General features: G+C 47.1%; 1 protein-coding gene across 7 annotated transcripts in view; it reads right to left on the bottom strand.

Moving 5' to 3' along the window:
* The window catches only part of DIS3L2 (DIS3 like 3'-5' exoribonuclease 2), a 371,579-nt gene that overhangs the window by 68,105 nt on the left and 283,997 nt on the right, over nucleotides 1–19,477 (bottom strand). For all 7 annotated transcript variants that reach the window (XM_059928940.1, XM_059928939.1, XM_059928944.1 and 4 more), the window contains one exon: nucleotides 5,885–6,118. In XM_059928940.1, the coding sequence (XP_059784923.1) occupies nucleotides 5,885–6,118 (234 nt within the window). The remainder of the gene's footprint in view (nucleotides 1–5,884; nucleotides 6,119–19,477) is intronic.

The following is a 19,477-nucleotide window of genomic DNA, read 5'->3' as shown; positions in this document are numbered from 1 at the left end:
TAAACTTAAGGACTGGGACTGTTCATTTCCAGCACCTACCACATACTTGCTTTCCGTACCCAATAAATGCTTTCTGAAGACATGCTGAAGGGAGGACTCTATGACTAAGCAAATAGAGACCAAGTCTACAAACATATCCAACCACCTGATCAATAGCTTACTCTTGTGCTCAAGTGATGACATAAATAATAAGATCAAGGAAGAGCCAGATAGGATGATTATGCCCATCCTTCTGACCTTGCACCAACTATCATACTGTACAAAAATTAAACAGCAGAGAGCTGGAATGCTCATTTCTTAAAAATAACTGCATTGTAGAGAAGGAACAGAAACATACTTAACTATATTTTTAAATGCACGATCCAACAAAACACGTTGCTACATACAGCAGCAGGGGTCAGGGGGAGAAACGCCATACAGCTTTCTGTGAGTCAAGTTTTGCAATGACTGTCTTCCCACCTTCGGCTCCTACCAGATGGCGGAGCCAGTGTCTCTGCAGGTGGGCTCAGGAAGGCGGGGCGGATGGGATGAGATCTGACTGTGAAGAGGCTGCTGAGCTTGCAGAGGTGGGAAATTAAGAACCACTGCTCTTTTTGCTTCAGGCTAATTAAGGCTACCTGACTGTAAATAGGGTAAGGGAACTGGTGCTAAACGGATTCATTCCTTTACTTCTAGCCTCCAGCCGGACCTGCTAAGCATGATACTAATCAAAGGAACAATTTACTTAATTGCATGAAACTATCCCGAGAGGTAACTCAGCGCAAGTGTTCTCTATTACCAGCCCAACTCCCCAGTGCAGTGGTGAAGGGCTGCTAAAAGCTGACTGGGTAAGAAAGCTGGATTTCATTTAAGCAGGGGTCAGCATACTGTGGACCACAGGTCAAATGTGGCCTACCACCTACTTTCTGTATGGCTCACGAGCTAGGAACGGTTTTTATATGTTTAAATGATTCACAAATAATCAGAGGAAGAATACTGTTTTGTGACTTGAAAATTATATGAAATTCAAATTTCAGTGTCCTTAAAGTTGTACTGGGACACAGCCACACTCATCTGTTTGCCTGTCCCTGGCTGCTTTCACACTACAACAGCAGGGTTGAGTAGTTGAGACAGAGACCAGATGGCCTACAAAGCCTAAAATATTTGCTATCTGGCCCTTTGCAGAAAGTCTGCCGAGCCCTTACTTAAAAGGCTGGGCTAGGCCAAGGTCATCCATAATAGCATTCCACAGCAGCTTGGGTCCCAAGGTATCTAAAAATTGTTTCCACCAATAAGTTTACCTTTATGATCAAGTCCACTCAAAGAAACTGCCTGAAGTTTGGGCTTCAGAACCGTGCCAGGTGGGAATCATATAAGATGAAGCTGAGAATTTAGTAAAGGCTCCTTTAGTTTGATGGAAACATCAGATTTTCTTCACTATAACTTTCTCTAAATTCAGAAAGTCAACGGCTCAGCAGGAGTCACTCACATCCCCTGACCACCTGCCGGGGACCCCAGAAGTGGCACAGTTTCCCGCAGTCATGCTTGTTTCTCCAGAAGCCCTCACACAGAGTGGCCTCTAAGCGCTATCACCAGACTGAGCAAGGTCGGGCTGGAGAGAAAGCGCCAGAAAGCTGCAGGTGTAGTTTCCTGACAACAGTCAATATTCCCTAAGAAGTTTTTGTTTGGGGGCTCTGTTTAGCACCCCACTATCCTCCCTTGCTATCCTTTCTGAAGGCAACGGCCCAGGCACAGAACTCCAAAAGGAGCCGAGGCCTTGTCATCCTATCATGTCAGAGTCAGGCAGGGTCATCTCCACCCCTAGGAGGGAGCAGGCTACCAGCTGTGCACGAACAGAAGTGCCAGGGAGCTCGCGCGCCCCTGAACCAGAGCAGGGGGTGGAGGCCTCGCACGGTTCCCCTTCCCCAAAGCTCAAGATTTGCATATCATTATAAGCCATTATGATTATGTTTACTACAAACACAAAAAAGTCTGGGACTCCCTTTACGGGAGTCTCCTTTTAAGAAACAGGAGTGACGTGTTATAAATCAATAAAATAACACAAGCATCTGCGTTCAATTCTAGATTTAACATGGCAGCAGAAAACAAGGGATATTATTCAACTCATCCAACCAAAAAAGCACACAGAATGCACTCGGCACCTGCACTGACTTTCCGGGCAGCGAAACAAAGGAGCATCATTTCACTGAACTAGGACCTCTTAGAACTAGGTTCGCCCTCGAGGCAAAAAAGATGCTCGGAGTAGTCAAACCAACCTCGAAGGCAGTGCTTCGCAGTCTGTTTCACACCACAGTACGTACAGAACTTGCTAATATTTGAGCATACACTGGGTAAGCACACAGGACGGCAGGCAGGTGGCCCCCGGGGACTGGAGCCAGCTCAGGTGGCCCGGCGGCCTGAGGGTGCACTATCTCAGACATGGGCCAGGCAGCTCTGGCCGAAGCTGCTGCCTGCAATCACCCAGTGATCGAGTTGCTCTGCATGTCTGCGGTCACTGTGACCTCCCAACCAGTCCGTCGTCGACCTGACACACAGGCCCCACGCTGGTGTCCTCCACCTCACTCATCCTGGAGAGCATCACAGGAAACTGATTTCTTGGAAAGGCAAAACTGCTGGCTTAGCAGGTTTATTCTGCGTTCAAAGGCGTACAGCGCGACACAGATGTTGTCCCCTCTCACGGAGGCCTCTCATAGACCCTCTCTAATTGAGGCTAGTGTAGGAGGACATATTTTTTTTTAGGACTGCCGCCAAAAATGCGGACATAGTGAACTGGGGCAAAGAAAGCATCAGAGAGCAACTCCAAACAGCAGGCCATGCCAAAAGTACTGAGGAAAAACGGATTTTCGTGAGGGCAAATGCAGGCAGTAGGCACAGGAGAACAAATGCAGGGACTGCTGAATGGGGCCATTTAGCTGATTTATAAAGGATCTTGCCAGTGTCCCTTGCTACAGGAGATTGATGTGCTCCTTCTTCTAAAGCTGTGGTCCACACACTTGTTTTCTGGGGAACCAAGGAATCAGCTCCAAGGATGCAATTCCATTATTTTCAAACCTTAATTAACTGGAACCTAATTAGGACTTGAAGGGTTTTTTTTTTTCACTTTGAAGGAAAACTTTTCTCTCTCAAGTCAGCATGGTGTAAATGGAGGAAAAGCGAACAAAGAGTGGGCTATCTGGATTTCTTGCATATAAGCAACTCATCTAACCTTTGGGGACTTCAGCTTCTAATCTATAAATCAAGAGGGCTGATGAAATACAGGTATCTAAAGTTATTTTCATTGGGACTGACATATACACACTACTATATATTATAAAAGAGATAACTAATAAGGACCTACTGTATAGCACAGGGAACTCTACTCAATACTCTGTAATGACCTCTATGGGAAAAGAATCTAAGAGCGGATATATGCATATGTATAACTGATTCACTTTGCTGTACAGCAGAAAGAAAACACTGTAAATCAACTACACTCCAATAAAAATTAATTAAAAAGTTATTTTCAGCAATAAAATTCTGACTCTAAGACATGCCAACAGATCATTATCAATCTGAAACTGTGATCATTCTTCTACCCTGACTACCACACCCCTCCTAATGCGAGTTGAGATTGCTGATGGTCTTTTACAGTGTTTAGTGTATTTAACATATTTAATTCAATCCAATTTTATAACAATCTGATGGGGAAAGGTTTCTAAAATGGTATAACAGAACCCTCTCATTTGATGTGCCTGAAGCACTCAGTGGTGGGTTAGTTTTTCCAGAAGCTGGCTAAAGAGGGGAATCATACAGAAGAGACACATACATAACTAGACATTTGTTTTACTTAATTTATATAAATCTACATTCACTCACGTTTAGAAAAAATGTAAATCTTTTTGAAAAGGTATGCTAATTGGATTTCTACATACTTTTTTCTGATAAACTACTCATAATTCATCATGTATAATTTATAGTTTTTGTTTCGTTAAAAGAGTGAGAGCTTAGACATCTGCAAAGCAATCTCAGTACAGAATTCCTCCTGAATTTTATGATCTTTTCCCCCACTCTTCTATAGTTGTCACACCCAAACAGCAGAATTTTTGGAGATTCTTCTTCATCAAGTGTTTCCAAACAATTTAACTTAGTTTTCACAGAAACACCAGCTTTTAAAAATGTTCTTACTTGATCAATTTACCTAATATTCAGTTAAACTGCATAATTATAACAACATGTACAACTGGCGTAGCCAGGATGGGAATAAAGAGGGCTGACTCTTGATACACACAACTCCTCTGGTGGAAGGAGCACAGCCAGCGCGTGCAGCACACCGTGGGCACTGGTCACTGTGTCGGGCAGAAGGGGCGGCGAGCACTGGCTGAGAGGACCATGGGGCGGCCAGGTGAGGAGTCCAGGGACGCAGGTGGAGAGGCTTGCGTAGGGCCTGGGAAGAAGGGCAGGGCTGGAGAAACTAATTTTGGTGTCATCAGCATCCGACTGGTAATTAAAATCATAAGAACACAGGAATTCATTCAGGGAGGGAGTGTGGATGGAGAAAAAGAGGGTGGGGTAGACTCCAGGGAACGCAACCATAAAGGGGTGAGCAGAGGAAGAGGCTCCTGCAAAGGGACCAGCAGGACATGACTAGAGATGTATGAAGAGAAGCAGAGAACCAGGAGGTGAGCTTCAAAGAGCCAAATGCAGGACAGAAGTCCAGGAAGCAAACACTGAGAAGCGTCCTTGGATTTACAACCAGGCAGCCGCTGGTAAGTGAGAATGAGGTTCACACCCCGAAGAATGATCTCACTAAAGCAAGGAGAGGAGATCCTCTATCCTCTTCCATGCCCGTGACGCCTCTCCCACTGGCTCTGCCCTCTCCTTCAGCAGCCACTCTGCCTACTGTCTCCCAAGTGGCATTCTCGAGCAGGCAGGTCTGCTCAGGCTACCTGAGCGCAGGCAAGGGAAGGAGGGGCGTGAGGGTTCCAGAAGGTGCCTTGACCCCCCCAGGCACAGGCAGAACAGATGACCCATCTGTCCCAAGAGCCGCTAACGTATTCGTAGGCCCAGGGCAGCAACTGTCTGCCATGCCTTCTGAGAAGCGTTTGTGTAAGTCTATCACAAAGAGTAGGATGCAATGAAATCTTCAATTAGGAAGTTTGAAAACAAGGCTTTTGAGATCTCTCCAAGCTGAAAGGCTCAGAGAAACAAGTCTCTGCGAGGCTGCGCTCTGCCAATGGTCTGACGAACGGCTCCCTCAGCCAGTCCTGTGGCCCAGCTCGTTTTCCAAACTCCCAGAGACTTCCCACAGCGTACAGAGACCAGGGGAGGAGAGCGAGTTCTCTGGGGCTTGGGTAAGAAACATAAATGAGAAGAAAAAGGCTGCACAACATGGAACAAAGGCTCTACTCTGTAACGTACTGGCAAGTAACGAGGAAGGAATGGCTGGATCTTAAGAGTTACCAGCTCTCAGACGTGGAAGCCGCCAGGTCTGAGCGGCAGCTGTCTGCGCCCCAGAGGGCTGTCAGCTTGCCTGCCATACTCAAGAGCAATCGATACCATTCCGGGCCATCGCTTTCTCCAACAGCCAACGTTCTACAGTCTCCTCAGTTCTCTGCTTTTTCACAGATTAATCCAGATATTTGTAAACATATAAATCTTTTGGAAGACAAGCCACCCAGATGGGCACCACCCTTTCACCTTGGCTCATGTCATCAGGCCCTGGGTGCCTGTGGAGTTGGGAGGGCAGGTGGGGGTGGTTCCTGCCTGCCTCAGAGGACACTATTTTAGCGCAGGGATTGAGGAAAGGAGGAGGCAGGAGCCCAGGACTGCCACGCTAAACCTCACACACACTGGGTTCTGGCCGAAGTCAAATCTGCCGGTTGTTGAAAAAAAAGAAGCCACTGACCTGATCCAAACGAAGTGCGCCGTCCACAAACCGCTGTTTGCGTAATTCCTTTGCGATACTGTGGAGGTTCAAAACAGCCCGGTGCACCTCCTCGCTGGTGTGCTCCGGGGAGACGGGGGGCAGCTCCTTCTCGGGGATTTTCCTAGTCGGGCCTTCAATCATGCTCTGTGCGTGTTCGTAGCTCAGTTTGGTGCAGGAGCGGATGATAGTCTGGCCAAACCATTCACTGAGGATCTGCAAAGATGGACAGATTGTGAGGGAGAATGTTTTTCAGCTTTTTCTTTCACACAACCGTTCATTCGTACAGATTCTACAGATTCACTGAGCGCTGGCTTTGTGCTCAAAGTGCCATTTGGCTCTGGCGGGGTACAAAGAGCAGTCAGATGGGGCGCTACCGCCCTTAGGGAGCTCAGGGCACGGACTTCGCAGGCGGTGGAAGTTGACGAGCGGCCTCTAAGCACGCGGGAGGCACGGGCGAGGCCCAGCAGAAGGCTTGAGGTGAAGGGCCTGCTGGAGGCTTTCTCATGAGTTGGGAGAGTGGCCATCAATGCCAAACTGGAAGAGAGAAGAAGGGATGGACGCCGAAGATGTGACAGGTGGGGAATCTCACTGGACCTGATGGGGGCTGAAGGAGAAGGTGCGGCCACAGACAGAAACAGAGAACACAGGTGCAAAGCAGGACGGAGGTAGAGAGAAAACCAATTCCAGTTTGCTCTATTTGGAGCATTTATGTAGAGACAAAGGTCCAGAACAGGGTTTCTCAGCCCTGGCACTACTGGGCTAATTTTCTCTTGCGCTCTGTAAAACGCTCAGTGGCATCCTTGGACTCTACCCACTAAATGCCGGTAGCACCTCCCCCAAACCCCGAGATGAAAACCAAAAATGTCTCCAGACATTGCTAAATGTTCCCTGGGGGAAACGCAGCCCAGCTTGAGAGCATTTCAGCAGTGGTGCTTGCTGAGTGGTGGGATTAAAGATGTTTAATCCTTTCAATGTGTCTGTATTCTCTATAATGAACATTTATTATTTTTAAAACAAAAATAAAACATTCAAATATTTTGGGGACTCCTGGGTCCGAGGTGCAGGGAGGAGATCCAGAGGGCGATCTGTAGCAGGCAGTCGGGGCCTGGGGCAATGACTGGGGTGAAGGTGGGAGCTGGCATCGTCGACCAGAGGGCCCAAGAAGGGAAGAGGGTAAGTAGGAGAGTCGAGGCTGCATTCTCTACGCCCTCCTCCATTTTGGGGAGCCAAAAGAGAAGCTGGAGAATGGAAACACACAAAAAACAAGGGAGTTCAAAGAGACAGGAGAAAGATCAGGAGCGTCCAATATTAGGAAAAGCAGGAGAAAAGGCCTCAGAGAAGGGGTACTCAAAAGCTACAGGAGACACTCAACGGCACTTCTGACCAGAGAGGCACCGCTTACACATTTTCCGTATGGCAACTATTTAACTCACACAGCAACCCTAGGAGGTAGGTATTTTATTATCCTCATTCTGCAAATGAGGAAAGCAAGGCAGAGACACATTAAATAAGCTGCCCAAGGTCATACCACTAGAGAACGGCAAAGCCAGGAACTGAACACAGGCAGGCCCGCCCCAGAGTCTGAACGCTCAACCACTAGTGTATGTCGAATGCCACTTGGATGTCAAGGAAGATGAAAACAAAGAAAAGGTCTTCGCATTTAGCATTTGGTTACTGGTGGTCTTTAGGAAGGCTATTTTAGGGGGAAAAGTATGGGGCGGGGCAGGGGACAGGGTCGAATTGCAAAGATCTCAGGCATGTGCTGGGAATGGATTACAGGGATGCTGCCACAGTGCTTCTTCTCGCCCTCAGGGCGACCAGAGCCCTGCCTTCCCTCAGCCTGGCACACACACGCCACGTGCCACTCAAGCAGCAACATCTTCTGCGTGTGTTATGATGGGAAAAAGTTTGGGAAGCTCTGGGTTAAGGATGGGTGAGGGACTTCCCTGGTGGCACGGTGGTTGGGAATCTGCTGCCAATGCAGGGGACACGGGTTCGAACCCTGGTCCGGGAAGATCCCACATGCCACGGAGCAACTAAGCTCGTGCGCCATGACTACTGAGCCTGCGCTATAGAGCCCGCGAGCCACAGCTACTGAAGCCCGTGTGCCTAGAGCCCGTGATCCGCAGCAAGAGAAGCCACTGCGATGAGAAGCCCGCACACCACAACGAAGAGTAGCCCCTGCTCGCCGCAACTAGAGAAAGCCCACTCGCAGCAATGGAAACCCAACACAGCCAATAAATAAATAAATAAATAAATGTATTAAAAAAAAAAACAAAAAGGATAGGTGAATGTCCAGCAGTAGAGGCAATGCAATGAGCGTGGGTGACCGCTTGCAGAAGGATGGTAGGACAGGGAAGTTGTTGAGCAGGCAGGACAGAGGACTGTGCCATGTCTGCAGGCAGGGGAAGAAGCCAGTATAAAAGGAAGGCTGAGGATGCGAGAGAGCAAAGGGAGTGGTGCCAAGTAGGGCCAAGGCGACCCCTCCAGGAGAGAGGAAAAGTGGCCTGGAGAGGGCAGGAAGAAAAGGGGAGGTGAGGGGGAGGAGATCTCGAGGGGAAGAAGAGGGAAGGTGAGAGCACTCACAGTGGATGGCCCCGATCTCTGGAAAAGTGTAGGACAAAGAGTGAAGGGGGCTGGGTGGGGTTCAAGGGCATGAAGACAGTGGAGAAGGTCAGAGATAAATGCTGTGGGAAATGTGATTCATGAGCAGGGAAAAGCCAGATGTGCTGAGGGGCAGAGGGGGCTTGGGAGAAGGGAGGGAGCTCCAATCGGAAGCAGAAACTTTCTCCCTGGGCTTGCAAACACCCTTTTCATCAACTAAACCACTGTGGCCACAACTTCAGAGACAAGACTTCCCAAAAAAGACCATCTGAAGGGTCCATAGGTGTTTCCAGTGGGGAACAGGAGAGCCCAGCCCACAGCTGTCCACACCACAAAACCTCTAGGGGACACAGCTCCTACCCTGGATGGCTAGACAGACCCCTCTGATACCCTCTCCTTCCACTGAAGGAAGAACCAGTACTCTTGAAATGGCAGCCATGAAGCACAGGAAGAGAATGGTAGCAACCTCTCACATTTTTCTTTAGTTCAGTGCAAAGAGCCTTATTATGAAGAGTCTTGAATCTGTAATATCAGACTTTCTTTCTTTAAAAAAAACCCCTCAAACTATACTTTCTGGATTATTCCAAGAACTACTCCTATCTCAAAATACAAGCAATTCAAATACTGTGCTCATGACTCTTCTGCTGTGGCAAGCGGGTCCTGAACCTGGCTCTCAGGAGGTGTCTGAGTGTGCTGAATGCAAGAGAAATTGTAGAGGCAATTCTAGGGACTGCCCAACAGTCCTGTGGGGAAGTAGTGCGTGCAGGTCTCCAGAAGAGCCCCTTTCAAGGTCAGCCCACGCTTGTCCTTCCATCACATCCACATTTCCTGAAAACTCCCCACTAATGGAGCTGCTCCAACCTCCGCTAGGATGACAGGGCCACGACCTATTCATTCTTGCGGTCGCAAAGTTTTCCCCCTGGAGATTCAGCTTGTTTCCTTTTCTCCATTTCATTCCAACCCCAGTCAGTCAATCCTCCTCCTTCTGTGTGTCCACACCTTTAGCTTGGGGAAATGTTCCTTTCTGTTCGATTCCACTCCTTTTTCACACACTCCCTCAGGCATCCGGCTCATAGGCTATCTGGCCTCTTGGGGTCTGTGTCCCCTTTTCCCAGAAGACACAGGTAAGCCCTGCACACTCACACAGGGTAACCACCGCACACAGGGCAGGGAGTCTCGGACCACCCTGACTGGGCATCCATTTTCATGCAAACTGGTAGGTCAAGAACTGCTTTAAAAAGCTAGTGAAAGCTCCAGGCCCTCTCCCCTTAAGTATTTACAAACAAAATTTTGCATTAAGTTCCAGGAGGTTCCTAGACACCCTGCCACCCTGAAGTCCACAGATCCGGGCTCTTAACAGAACTTTGTTGCTCCCTCTGAACCCTCATTTATAGGGCTGAGCCCTGACCAGGGGCCACTTTTCATCCTGAGGAGTTCTTAAAATGTATTAACTGTAACTTGACAAAATCAGAAGTCTCGCACTCCTCATCAAAACTTGCTAGCAATACAAAATGGCTGCACTATCTCAGTCAGTTTGAGCTACTTTTTTTTCCTAACGGGCACCTCTGCTCCTTCAGCTTGTTTCCTTATCAGTCAATGACAGCACCCACGAACACCAGCAAATCTGAGACTCCGCGCTGATGAGAAGCTTCCCACAGCTCTTTCACCTTACTTGAGCCTCCCCTCCCTTAATGCCTGCATTCCAGAAAATCTGTACCTTTTTTTTTTTTTTAATTTTTTATTTATTTAATTTTGGCAGTGTTGGGTCTTTGTTGCTGCGCGCGGGCTTTCTCTAGTCGAGGCGAGCGGGGTCCACTCTTCGTTGCAGTGCACAGGCCTCTCACTGTGGTGGCCTCTCTCGTTGCGGAGCATGGGCTCTAGGGCGCGCAGACTTCAGTAGTTGTGGCATGCGGGCTCAGCAGTTGTGGCGCACGGGCCCAGTTGCTCCGCGGCATGTAGGATCCTCCCGGACCAGGACTCGAACCCGTGTCCCCTGCATTGGCAGGTGGACTCCCAACCACTGCGCCACCAGGGAAGCCCTGTACCTTCTTTTTGAACATACAAAGGGCTGAAGTGGAAGCTCTGAAGCGCCAGAAAGAACTTCCTGGCCCAGTGACGGTCGGGCAGCAGAACCTATCCTGCTTCAAAACAATCCAGTGATTCTGGGAATCATACCTGACACACGGACTAAAAAAATTCTTAGGCCAAGAAACCACATTGTGGGGCGGCAGCAAGGATGCCCATCGCAGCCTTACCCAGAGAAGGGCAACAGGAAAGCAGAGACCCAAACGGGGCCAGGCGGGGGGTGTTGGTTTCCGGGGGCAGCGTGCCTTACAGTACAGGAGGAAGGGCTCTCTGGATGGAACACCTCATTAATTTCCAATCTGGAAACTGGATTCACATCAACGCCCTGTTCGTAACCAGGGCCAGTGGCAGAAGACAAAAGGACAAAGAGTTTTTCATGGAAAAAGTAAAAAAGCCACGAGGAGCTTCATAAACAGAACCCTTCAAAGAAGAATCATGTCCTTCCTCTTCCCTTCGTTTAATCACAGGATTTGGGTCACTCCCTTTCTGCAGGCGGCAAGTTTCCTGCATATACTCTAGGACGTTCTTATGTGGAACGTCAGATTAAATATCTTGCCAATACCGATGGAAGGCATCTGGCTGGAAAAAAAACCCGGTTAGAAACGAGCAAATACTGTCTACCTCAAGACCTACTTTCCGGTACCAGGTAGGACAGGAAGTGGCTCAACACTGCAAAGCACCTGGCCCTGCTCGGTGGCAGAGCTCTCATACCTACGACCCTTTAAAATCTCTCCAACACATCTGGGAGGAGTGCATTATTCAGCCCATTTTACGTTGCGAGAAAAGGTTGGGGATTTGTGAAAAGTCACAAATCCTAAGTGACAAGTGAAAAGTCACAAAACTCCTAAGTGACAGCCAGGATCAGCTCAGACTGAAAATCTAGTGCTATTTTTATTATATTTCAGCCAAAGGTTATAAAATATGAAGTAAACAAAATAATATCAAGTTTCTATATTTTATAGATACAAAGTTGTGAGAAAACCATATCCTTTGAAAACAGTTAATTTCCATTCAAATGTATTTAAAAATTTATCTTCTAAAAAATATGTCAGTGTCTCATTAAGAAATATTTGGTTCGAAAAACTGCTGATCGGGTTAATTTGTAATTTTAAGTAATTAGATGCAAAATCACTTCTGTAACAGCTCTGGGCTTCTATACGTAAAATATTTGGTTCAAAAAAACATATCAGGAAAATGAACTTATTTACAAAACAGAAACAGCCTCACAGACATAGAAAACAAACTTGTGGTTACCAAAGGGGAAAGAGTGGGAGAGATAAATTAGGAGTTTGGGATTAGCAGATACACACTACTATATACAAAATAGATAAATAACAAGTCCTACTGTATAGCACAAGGAACTATCTTCAATATCTTATAATAACCTATGATGAAAAAGAATATATACATATTGTTTTTCAGCTATATATATATACACATATACATATGTACAGCTGAACCACTTTGCTGTACACCAGAAACTAATACAACATTGTAAATCAACTATAATTCAATAAAAACACACACACAAACAAACAAATGGAAAACGTAACAGGAAGAAAGAAACATTTTCCTGCCTGGAACAAAACCAGGCTGTTGAGGTGGCCAGGGCAGGGGTATGCGGATTTCTGCCGCTTCTTAGCTGTGGACACGAGGCAACGACCCAAGGGTGGGGAGGCCCAGCGGTGAAAAAAGGCAAAGGTACCGAGAGGAATGTGTCCGAAAAGAAACCAGGCAGAAAGAGGCAGGGCTCGAAGACAGCTCGGAGAGGCTGAGGGCAACACGTCTGTGATGGGAGGGTGCTGGTGACGTCATGCAGGGAGCAGTGGGGGGGGGGGCGGCGGTGAGGAGCCAGCAGGGGTCTCCTCGGCTGGGCCTGCTCCTTGCACTAGGCCTATGGTGAAGGAGTGAAGTACAGGTCACTTCTTAAAGAAGAACAGAGAAGACCGTAGGATCAAAGAGTAAGAAACAAGACGGAAGCACCGTCAGCAATACACTTCATCTAGACCTAGCTGTGTCCTCGCCTACTGTGGCCGGACTGCGCCTGTTACCCGAAAACTGGGTTCGCCTCTTGCTGGGTGTCAAGCCAAAAGACACAACCAAGCCAAAGAGCGGGGGAAGGAAGGATTTATTACTTGCAGCGAGTAAGGAGAATACTGGGGATCTTTCCCAAAGAAATAGTGCTGGCTTTTAATCTGTGTTTTCCAGATACAAGGAAACCTTTCCCCTTAAGCTAATTATAACCTACAACAACTTGGTAAATTATACCTTTGTGGGTAGGATTGAGACATTTTTCTTTTCTCTCTACCTGACTCCTCTAAAAATGGAAAACTCTTAGATTCCCAGCAGCCTTATCAAGGACTCTTAACTAGCTCATGTGCAACAAAACTAAAGGAAATTCTCTAGTGAAACTGTCACAGACCATAACTACTTATGACAAATAACCACGGCTTGCTTTAAGTCTACTGCTAAAAGCACATGTATAATGTCTGTGTGACAGTTCAGTATAACTGATACAGTGTATGGCCTATAAAATGTTTCCCCATTAACACACCTCTGAGCCTGTTCACTATATCTGATTAGTCTTCCCCCAACATAGACAACTAGGCAACTATGTATAAACAAAAAGGAGGCCTGGCACCACGGGACATGATGGATGCCAGGCAGCAATCACCCTGGCATCAAGGGACAAATATCTGACCTATCGAAAGATTTGCAATCAGAAGGGGAAATGATAAAATAAATTTTTACACACTAAGTTAGGCATGGGAAAGCCATTCTGGCTAATACATGATTTAACTTGAACTTTACACTGACCAGAATGGCCTGTTTAGAGGCCTATTGAACATGCTTTGTACATCCGCTTTTACCATTAAGGAAAATAATGAATTCAGAAATCAAAAACAGAGGCCATCATCACTCACACAGAGGCCTTCATGAAATGTACCCAGCAAGCCTTAGAACGACAGTAATCAGGCTGTCGGTCTGCTGAACTCTGAAGTTTCTATGATGAAAAAAGCGGTCCTACAGAACTGCGTGGCCCTTGATATTTTAACAGCTGCTCAAGGAGGAACTTATGCTATAAGACATGCTGAATGCTGGTTTTTATACCTGATGAGTCTTCTAATGTGACTCACCTCATGATGCATATGAAAAAAAATTAAATCTCTTCTCTGAATGATCCTCTTCCCAGTTTAGGGAAAATACTGGGAAAACGGTTTGGTTCAGGGGTCTCTTGGATCAAGTCTCTGCTAATGATGTTGCAAAATTGCTGTTAACTGTCTCTCCTGCTGTGTCTCTCCTACACCTGCTAGAATAATGCTATGCAAGCGAGAGGTTCAGACACTACTCCGGCGGACCCCAAAACTTCTCTAGCTCTAGCAACAAGAGAGTTTCACTCCTCTAACTAGGGAGACTACAATGCCCACTCTCAGCCCTGTACCCCTCAAGAAAGAAGAGTGAAATATCTCAAGGGGGGGACTGTGTAAGCAGATAGGATAGGGGGTCCCCAGAGTAGGAGAACCAGATGTAACTTTCTTAAATAAGAGAAACCATCTAAGGCCTCAGCCATTTTGAGATCTGAGCCTGGCCACAATGCTTGTCCTTGCAGAAGAATAGGTCTCAGTCGCTGAATTTAAGGGAATGAAAGAAGGTAAAAACAAACCGTTGTTACCAGGCCAGGGAGCTAACTTAACCGTATCGGAGATAATATATCAGTTATAAAGACTCCTAGTTCTGTTTCAACGGTAAAGATTAGCCTCAAGCACATTTCTGAGCTGTTTTGCAAAATTCAAACCCCCCTTGAGGGCTCATCTATCAGATTAACTGGAACCTACGAATGAAGATGTTGACTTTTTCTGATCCTCGTGACTTCAATCAACTACAACCTGTACTCCATCAACCTCTGCCCGAATTCTATGCTGAACCCTCCACCCTCCTTTGCTGAAGCCTCTTCAGGAGTATGCAGGCATCCTTAGCTTAAAACTTCCCCAATTTTGCTCCTCGGGGAGACACTGCTTTGGGAAAGATCCTCGGTGTTCTCCTTACTTGCTGCCAGTAATAAATCCTTCCTTCCCCCGCTCTTTGGCTTGGTTGTGTCTTTTGGCTCAACACCCACCAACAGGCGAACCCAGTTTTCAGGTAACAGGCCGACTAGTGACCAATGCCAAGGGAAGCTGAGGAGGGAGCATGGGCAGCAGAGGGCCATGCATTTGCCAGTTTTAGTTATAAGGCAGTTTATTTATGTGCTAGAATTTTCTGGAGGATTTATTTGTATAGAGTCAACTGTGTTCTCTTCTACTGTTTCAGGTCACTTGCCACCAGCCTAATCTGTTGTCCCTCAGACTATAATCAGGCCCATTCCTATTGTCAGAGAGGAGGAAATATTCCTCTACCCTTCTAGGTTCTTCTGGCTGGTCCAAGAATTACACTGTCATGAGACAGATTAATAGGAGAAAATCAAACAAAAGTTTAATAACATGGTATACATGGAAGAGACTCAAGAAAGCTGAGTAACTCACTAAAATGGCTGAAACCTTACCTTAAATACCATCTTCGACTAAAGACAAAAGAGGATGTTGGGGGTAGTTTAGGATTTAGAAGCAGAGGAAGGAAATTCACCTGAAGATGGAAAAGCAAATGTTTGCCGGGCCTGGCAGAGACAATGGGACACAGAGAAGAATTTTAACAAAACAGATTTTGCGAGGTTCCTCCCTGTCTACCATACCAAGTTCATCCTATAGTTATCTATGGTGACAACTCCTTCCCTTCGGGAAACAGGTCCTCTCTACCTACGTTCTATGGACAGTTAGGGTAAAGTGAAAGTTTCTTCCTGAGTCTTTTGGGTCTTGATTGTTTTCAGCTCAAAATAATCCGCATGTCAAAGAGACATTTTGGGGTGGCAAATCTGCTCCCCTACACCATCTTGCCCTGGAGGTAGCTGTCTACACTTCTAAGCCTAACAGGAAGGAAACAAGGAGACTTCCTCAAGTGTCTGCCTTGCAAACCTAGGAAATGGCAGAAAAGCCTGAAGGCCGGGAAGTGGTTAGGAGACAAGAATTCCATGCCTGTGACAGAGGATGAGGGTCCACGCCTGAGCGGACTTTGAACAGCGTTCCCTTTACTGCAGACAGTTGCGAGGGGGTGGGGAGGGGCGGGAGGAAGCTTTAAAGGTGGTGGACTGGCCGGGAGGCCTAAGGGCTGTGGGAAGGAAGCTGGAGGTGGGGGAGAGGGAGGAAAGGGAGGAAAGCGTAGGAGAGCAATGGAGGAGGCTTCTCAGGATTGCGTTCAGACTGACCCAGGAAACACAAAATCACAGACTCCTAAAGCCTGTGAGGTTAATTCAGCTCCAGCCTTTCAAAAAGACCAGCCTAAGCCATCTCTCAAAAAAAGAGGTCCATCCTTCTTTTAAAGACATGCAGCACAGCGACATGTTATGTTGTTTATTAACCTCAGAGCCCAAGTCCTTACAGTTAAATCAAATCCACGATTAGTAACATCAAAATGCAGGAGAAAAGTTGATTAAAAATAATATTTAGCTCTTTGCATGACAGTCTTAAAAATGATAAATGTCTTGTTTTGTTTTGTATTTCTTGAAAATATTCTTATTTTAATCTCAAGGATTCACAGCAAAATCTGTGCTCAGGATTTAGTCTGCTGTTACCTTGAAGTGACCTTAGGTAAGCCTCTAATTGCCCGGTACCTTCACTAGCAAACCAGGACACAAAGTACATAGGAGAGTTCTTCCAAAGGCTCCTCTGGTCCCAGGCTGTCTCTACAGGCCTGAAATAAAACAATTCTGCCCCGCTAAGGACTAAAGATGAATATTCTGGGAACTTTTCTATTATTTTCGGAGTCAGCCTTTGAAGCTATTGTCTCTCACCGGGAGCTGCTCCGGCAAGATTTCCGCTGCAATGTACGAGGACGAAACACAAAACCCAGCACTGTGTTTCTTTACCATTAGCTGCAGCCCCCAGTCACACGTCCTACACATGTGCCTCGGCTCTGTGGGCTTGCTGCAGACACCAAGATGACCCGGGAGGAGCAACCATTTGAGTTTTCAAGTTTCATAGCATTGCCATAGGTGGCAGCTGGTGTGGCAGCGGCAGGGTGAGCGGGGAAGGCAGAGGGGGAGACACTCTGTGTGGACGGCCCATCACGCAGAAGCAGGCAGCGTGCCTTTCCTGGCGGGAGCTGTGCGAGGCCTTCCTCGATCCCAGGATATAGCTCAGGGGTGCTGAGATGGCTGCTGCGATAAAAACGCCTTACCAAGGGAACACCATGCTAATGCAGCAGGCGAAACAAACAGAACTGTGAAAACGGATGTGCGATTCATGTTATGAAGTCATTTTTGAGCATTTTGGGGGTACATGGCACTGTGCTGTGGGGGAGGGGAGGGAGGAGATTAAAAAAATTAAGAATGCGGGCTTCCCTGGTGGTGCAGTGGTTAAGAACCCACCTGCCAATGCAGGGGACACGGGTTCGAGCCCTGGTCCGGGAAGATCCCACATGCCGCGGAGCAACGAAGCCCATGCGCCACAACTACTGAGGCTGTGCTCTACAGCCCGCGAGCCACAACTACTGAGCCCACGTGCCACAACTACTGAAGCCTGCGCGCTCTAGGGCCCATGTGCCACAACTACTGAGCCCATGTGCCGCAACTACTGAAGCCCGTGTGCCTAGAGCCCGTGCTCTGCAACAAGAGAAGCCACCGCAATGAGAAGCCCGCGCACCGCAACGAAGAGTGGCCCCCGCTCGCTGCAACTAGAGAAAGCCCACACGCAGCAACGAAGACCCAACGCAGCCAAAAATTTTTTAAAATTTTTTTAAAAATTAAAAATGGGCTCTGCTACAAGGATGTTAAGGCCCAGTAGGACAACAGATCTGTGCACATATGGTGCTGAAGTGCAGACAACAGGTGCTGTAGGGGTGGGAGATGGGAAGATGGGTTCTGACAGGGAGGGCAGGGTTCCTCCCATCTGAGCATTTTCTCAGAAAGGCCACCCTGCCCCACTCCCAGATTTCAGCAGGGACCCCATGCTGTACTCTCTCCAGGCTGGGAGAGTCTGTGGTCCTCATCCTGCTAGTGAGAGCTGATCTCCCACCTGGGGTTTGGGTCCTGAACTTCCCACTTCCTTCGTGACCCAGTTCGAAAAATCTATTCCTTCCTTCCTCACCTTCAACAACTCCTATCCACCTTCCCATGCAGCCTACAAAAACACTCCAATATCTCTCTCCTGTTTATTAAAACAAACAAACAAACAAAAACAGAAAAAAAATCTCAAAATAATTCTTACTTTTACTACAATGACAATATCCATTCATTGCAGAAAACTTTAAAAAAATATAGGTGGGAAAAGGAGAAGAAAAAAATCTATAAATCCACCATCAGGAATTAACTACTGTTTCTATTTTAGTGCATATTTAATTCCTGTATCTTCAATACCTTGTATAGAACAGAGCAAACATTCAATGAATATTTACTAAGTGAATGAATGAAGGACTAATAACAGTTTCATAGAAGAAGTGGCATTTTAGCCGAGTCTCAAGGATAAGTAGGATTCATGTTAGTAGGGATGCGGGGAAGGACATTCTAGGAAGTGGGAAAAGCATATGCAAAGTCTCAGAAGTGGAGCAATTCCATATTAGGCCAAACGAACCCTACAGTGGCAACAGCAGAGGCTGAGGGGGCTGAAGGATGTGCGGCAGATGGTTATGCAATGGGGGAGGGGTTGGTGGAGGTCTTTGCTTGCCATCCTCTAGAGATTAGACTTCTGTAGGTGATCATAACCCACTGTCCCACTGTCATGCTGTAAGAGGATACTGAGTAATAGGACCAGATTCAGCTTCTGGAAAGTCACCTACCACCACTGGGGAAACAGAATGAAGAGGCCATGAACAGTCTCTCCCATCCAGGGGAGGATGGCAAGTACTTGGGTGGGGACAGCGACCGTGGTAACAGTGAAGAGAGGATTGATGAGAGACACTTTGCAAAGGGAGAGCTGCTATCACTTAAAACTGCTGGGATGTGGCAGGCTAGAGACTGAGAGTCTGGGTGGTTCACAGGATGCCGATGCCATTAAAAGACCTGGAGAACATAGGGCTTAACCTCAGGTTGCAACAGGAGCGTGTTTCACTGCATCAAGACAGGGGAAACGATGAGCCTCTGAAGGGGGTACTGTAGCAGACCCAGCTGGCTGGTCTCTCTGCTTTCCAAGAAGGAAAACTGAAAGTTACCTGGGGGAATAGTGGGTCTTGAGGGAAAGAGGACTGGAAGGCAAAGTTGGAAGCTGGAACCGAGAATAAAGGTTTGAAACAAATGCATTAGCAATAAAGAAAAGGATTCCTAAGTAGCACTGAAGATCCAGCTGAAGAAAGACAGCCTGAACGGGCACATACCATAGTTCTCCTACAATGTCCAATGTTCAAAATGGGGTGTTAGGCAGGGACTAGAAAGACTTTTCCTGAGCTACAAGGAATGGGCAGAGACTTGCAGGATTTTCTAGGATGGCAGTTAGCGAAGTCTGACCTCCTCTGAGGTCAGGTCATGGAAGCTGGGCTTCGGAGCTGCTACGTAGTGGAGAGCTCAGGCACGTAGTAAAATCTGCTTTTCCCATGTGAGTAAAGATGCTCCAGGCAATGAGAAGAGACCCTAGTCCCAAGAACTCTCTGTAATCCATGCATTTCTAGCAGAGAGGACAGCGAGAAAAGAACAGGAAAAAAAATCCCACTTTAAAGATTTCTTAGATTTTATCCTGAATGAGAGACCGACAAGCTATTAAAAAGGAGAAACAGACGAGACCTAATTTCTGATTTAGAAGCATCACTCTTACTGCTGTGTAGGGAGAGATGAAGTGGGGCAGGAGCAGAAGCTCAGAGAACAGT

The sequence above is a fragment of the Balaenoptera ricei genome, chromosome 7 (genome assembly GCF_028023285.1).
Source record: "Balaenoptera ricei isolate mBalRic1 chromosome 7, mBalRic1.hap2, whole genome shotgun sequence".
Taxonomy (NCBI): Eukaryota; Metazoa; Chordata; class Mammalia; order Artiodactyla; family Balaenopteridae; genus Balaenoptera; species Balaenoptera ricei.
The sequence above is the reverse complement of the archived record's forward strand: the minus strand, read 5'-3'. Positions and strand labels throughout refer to the sequence as shown.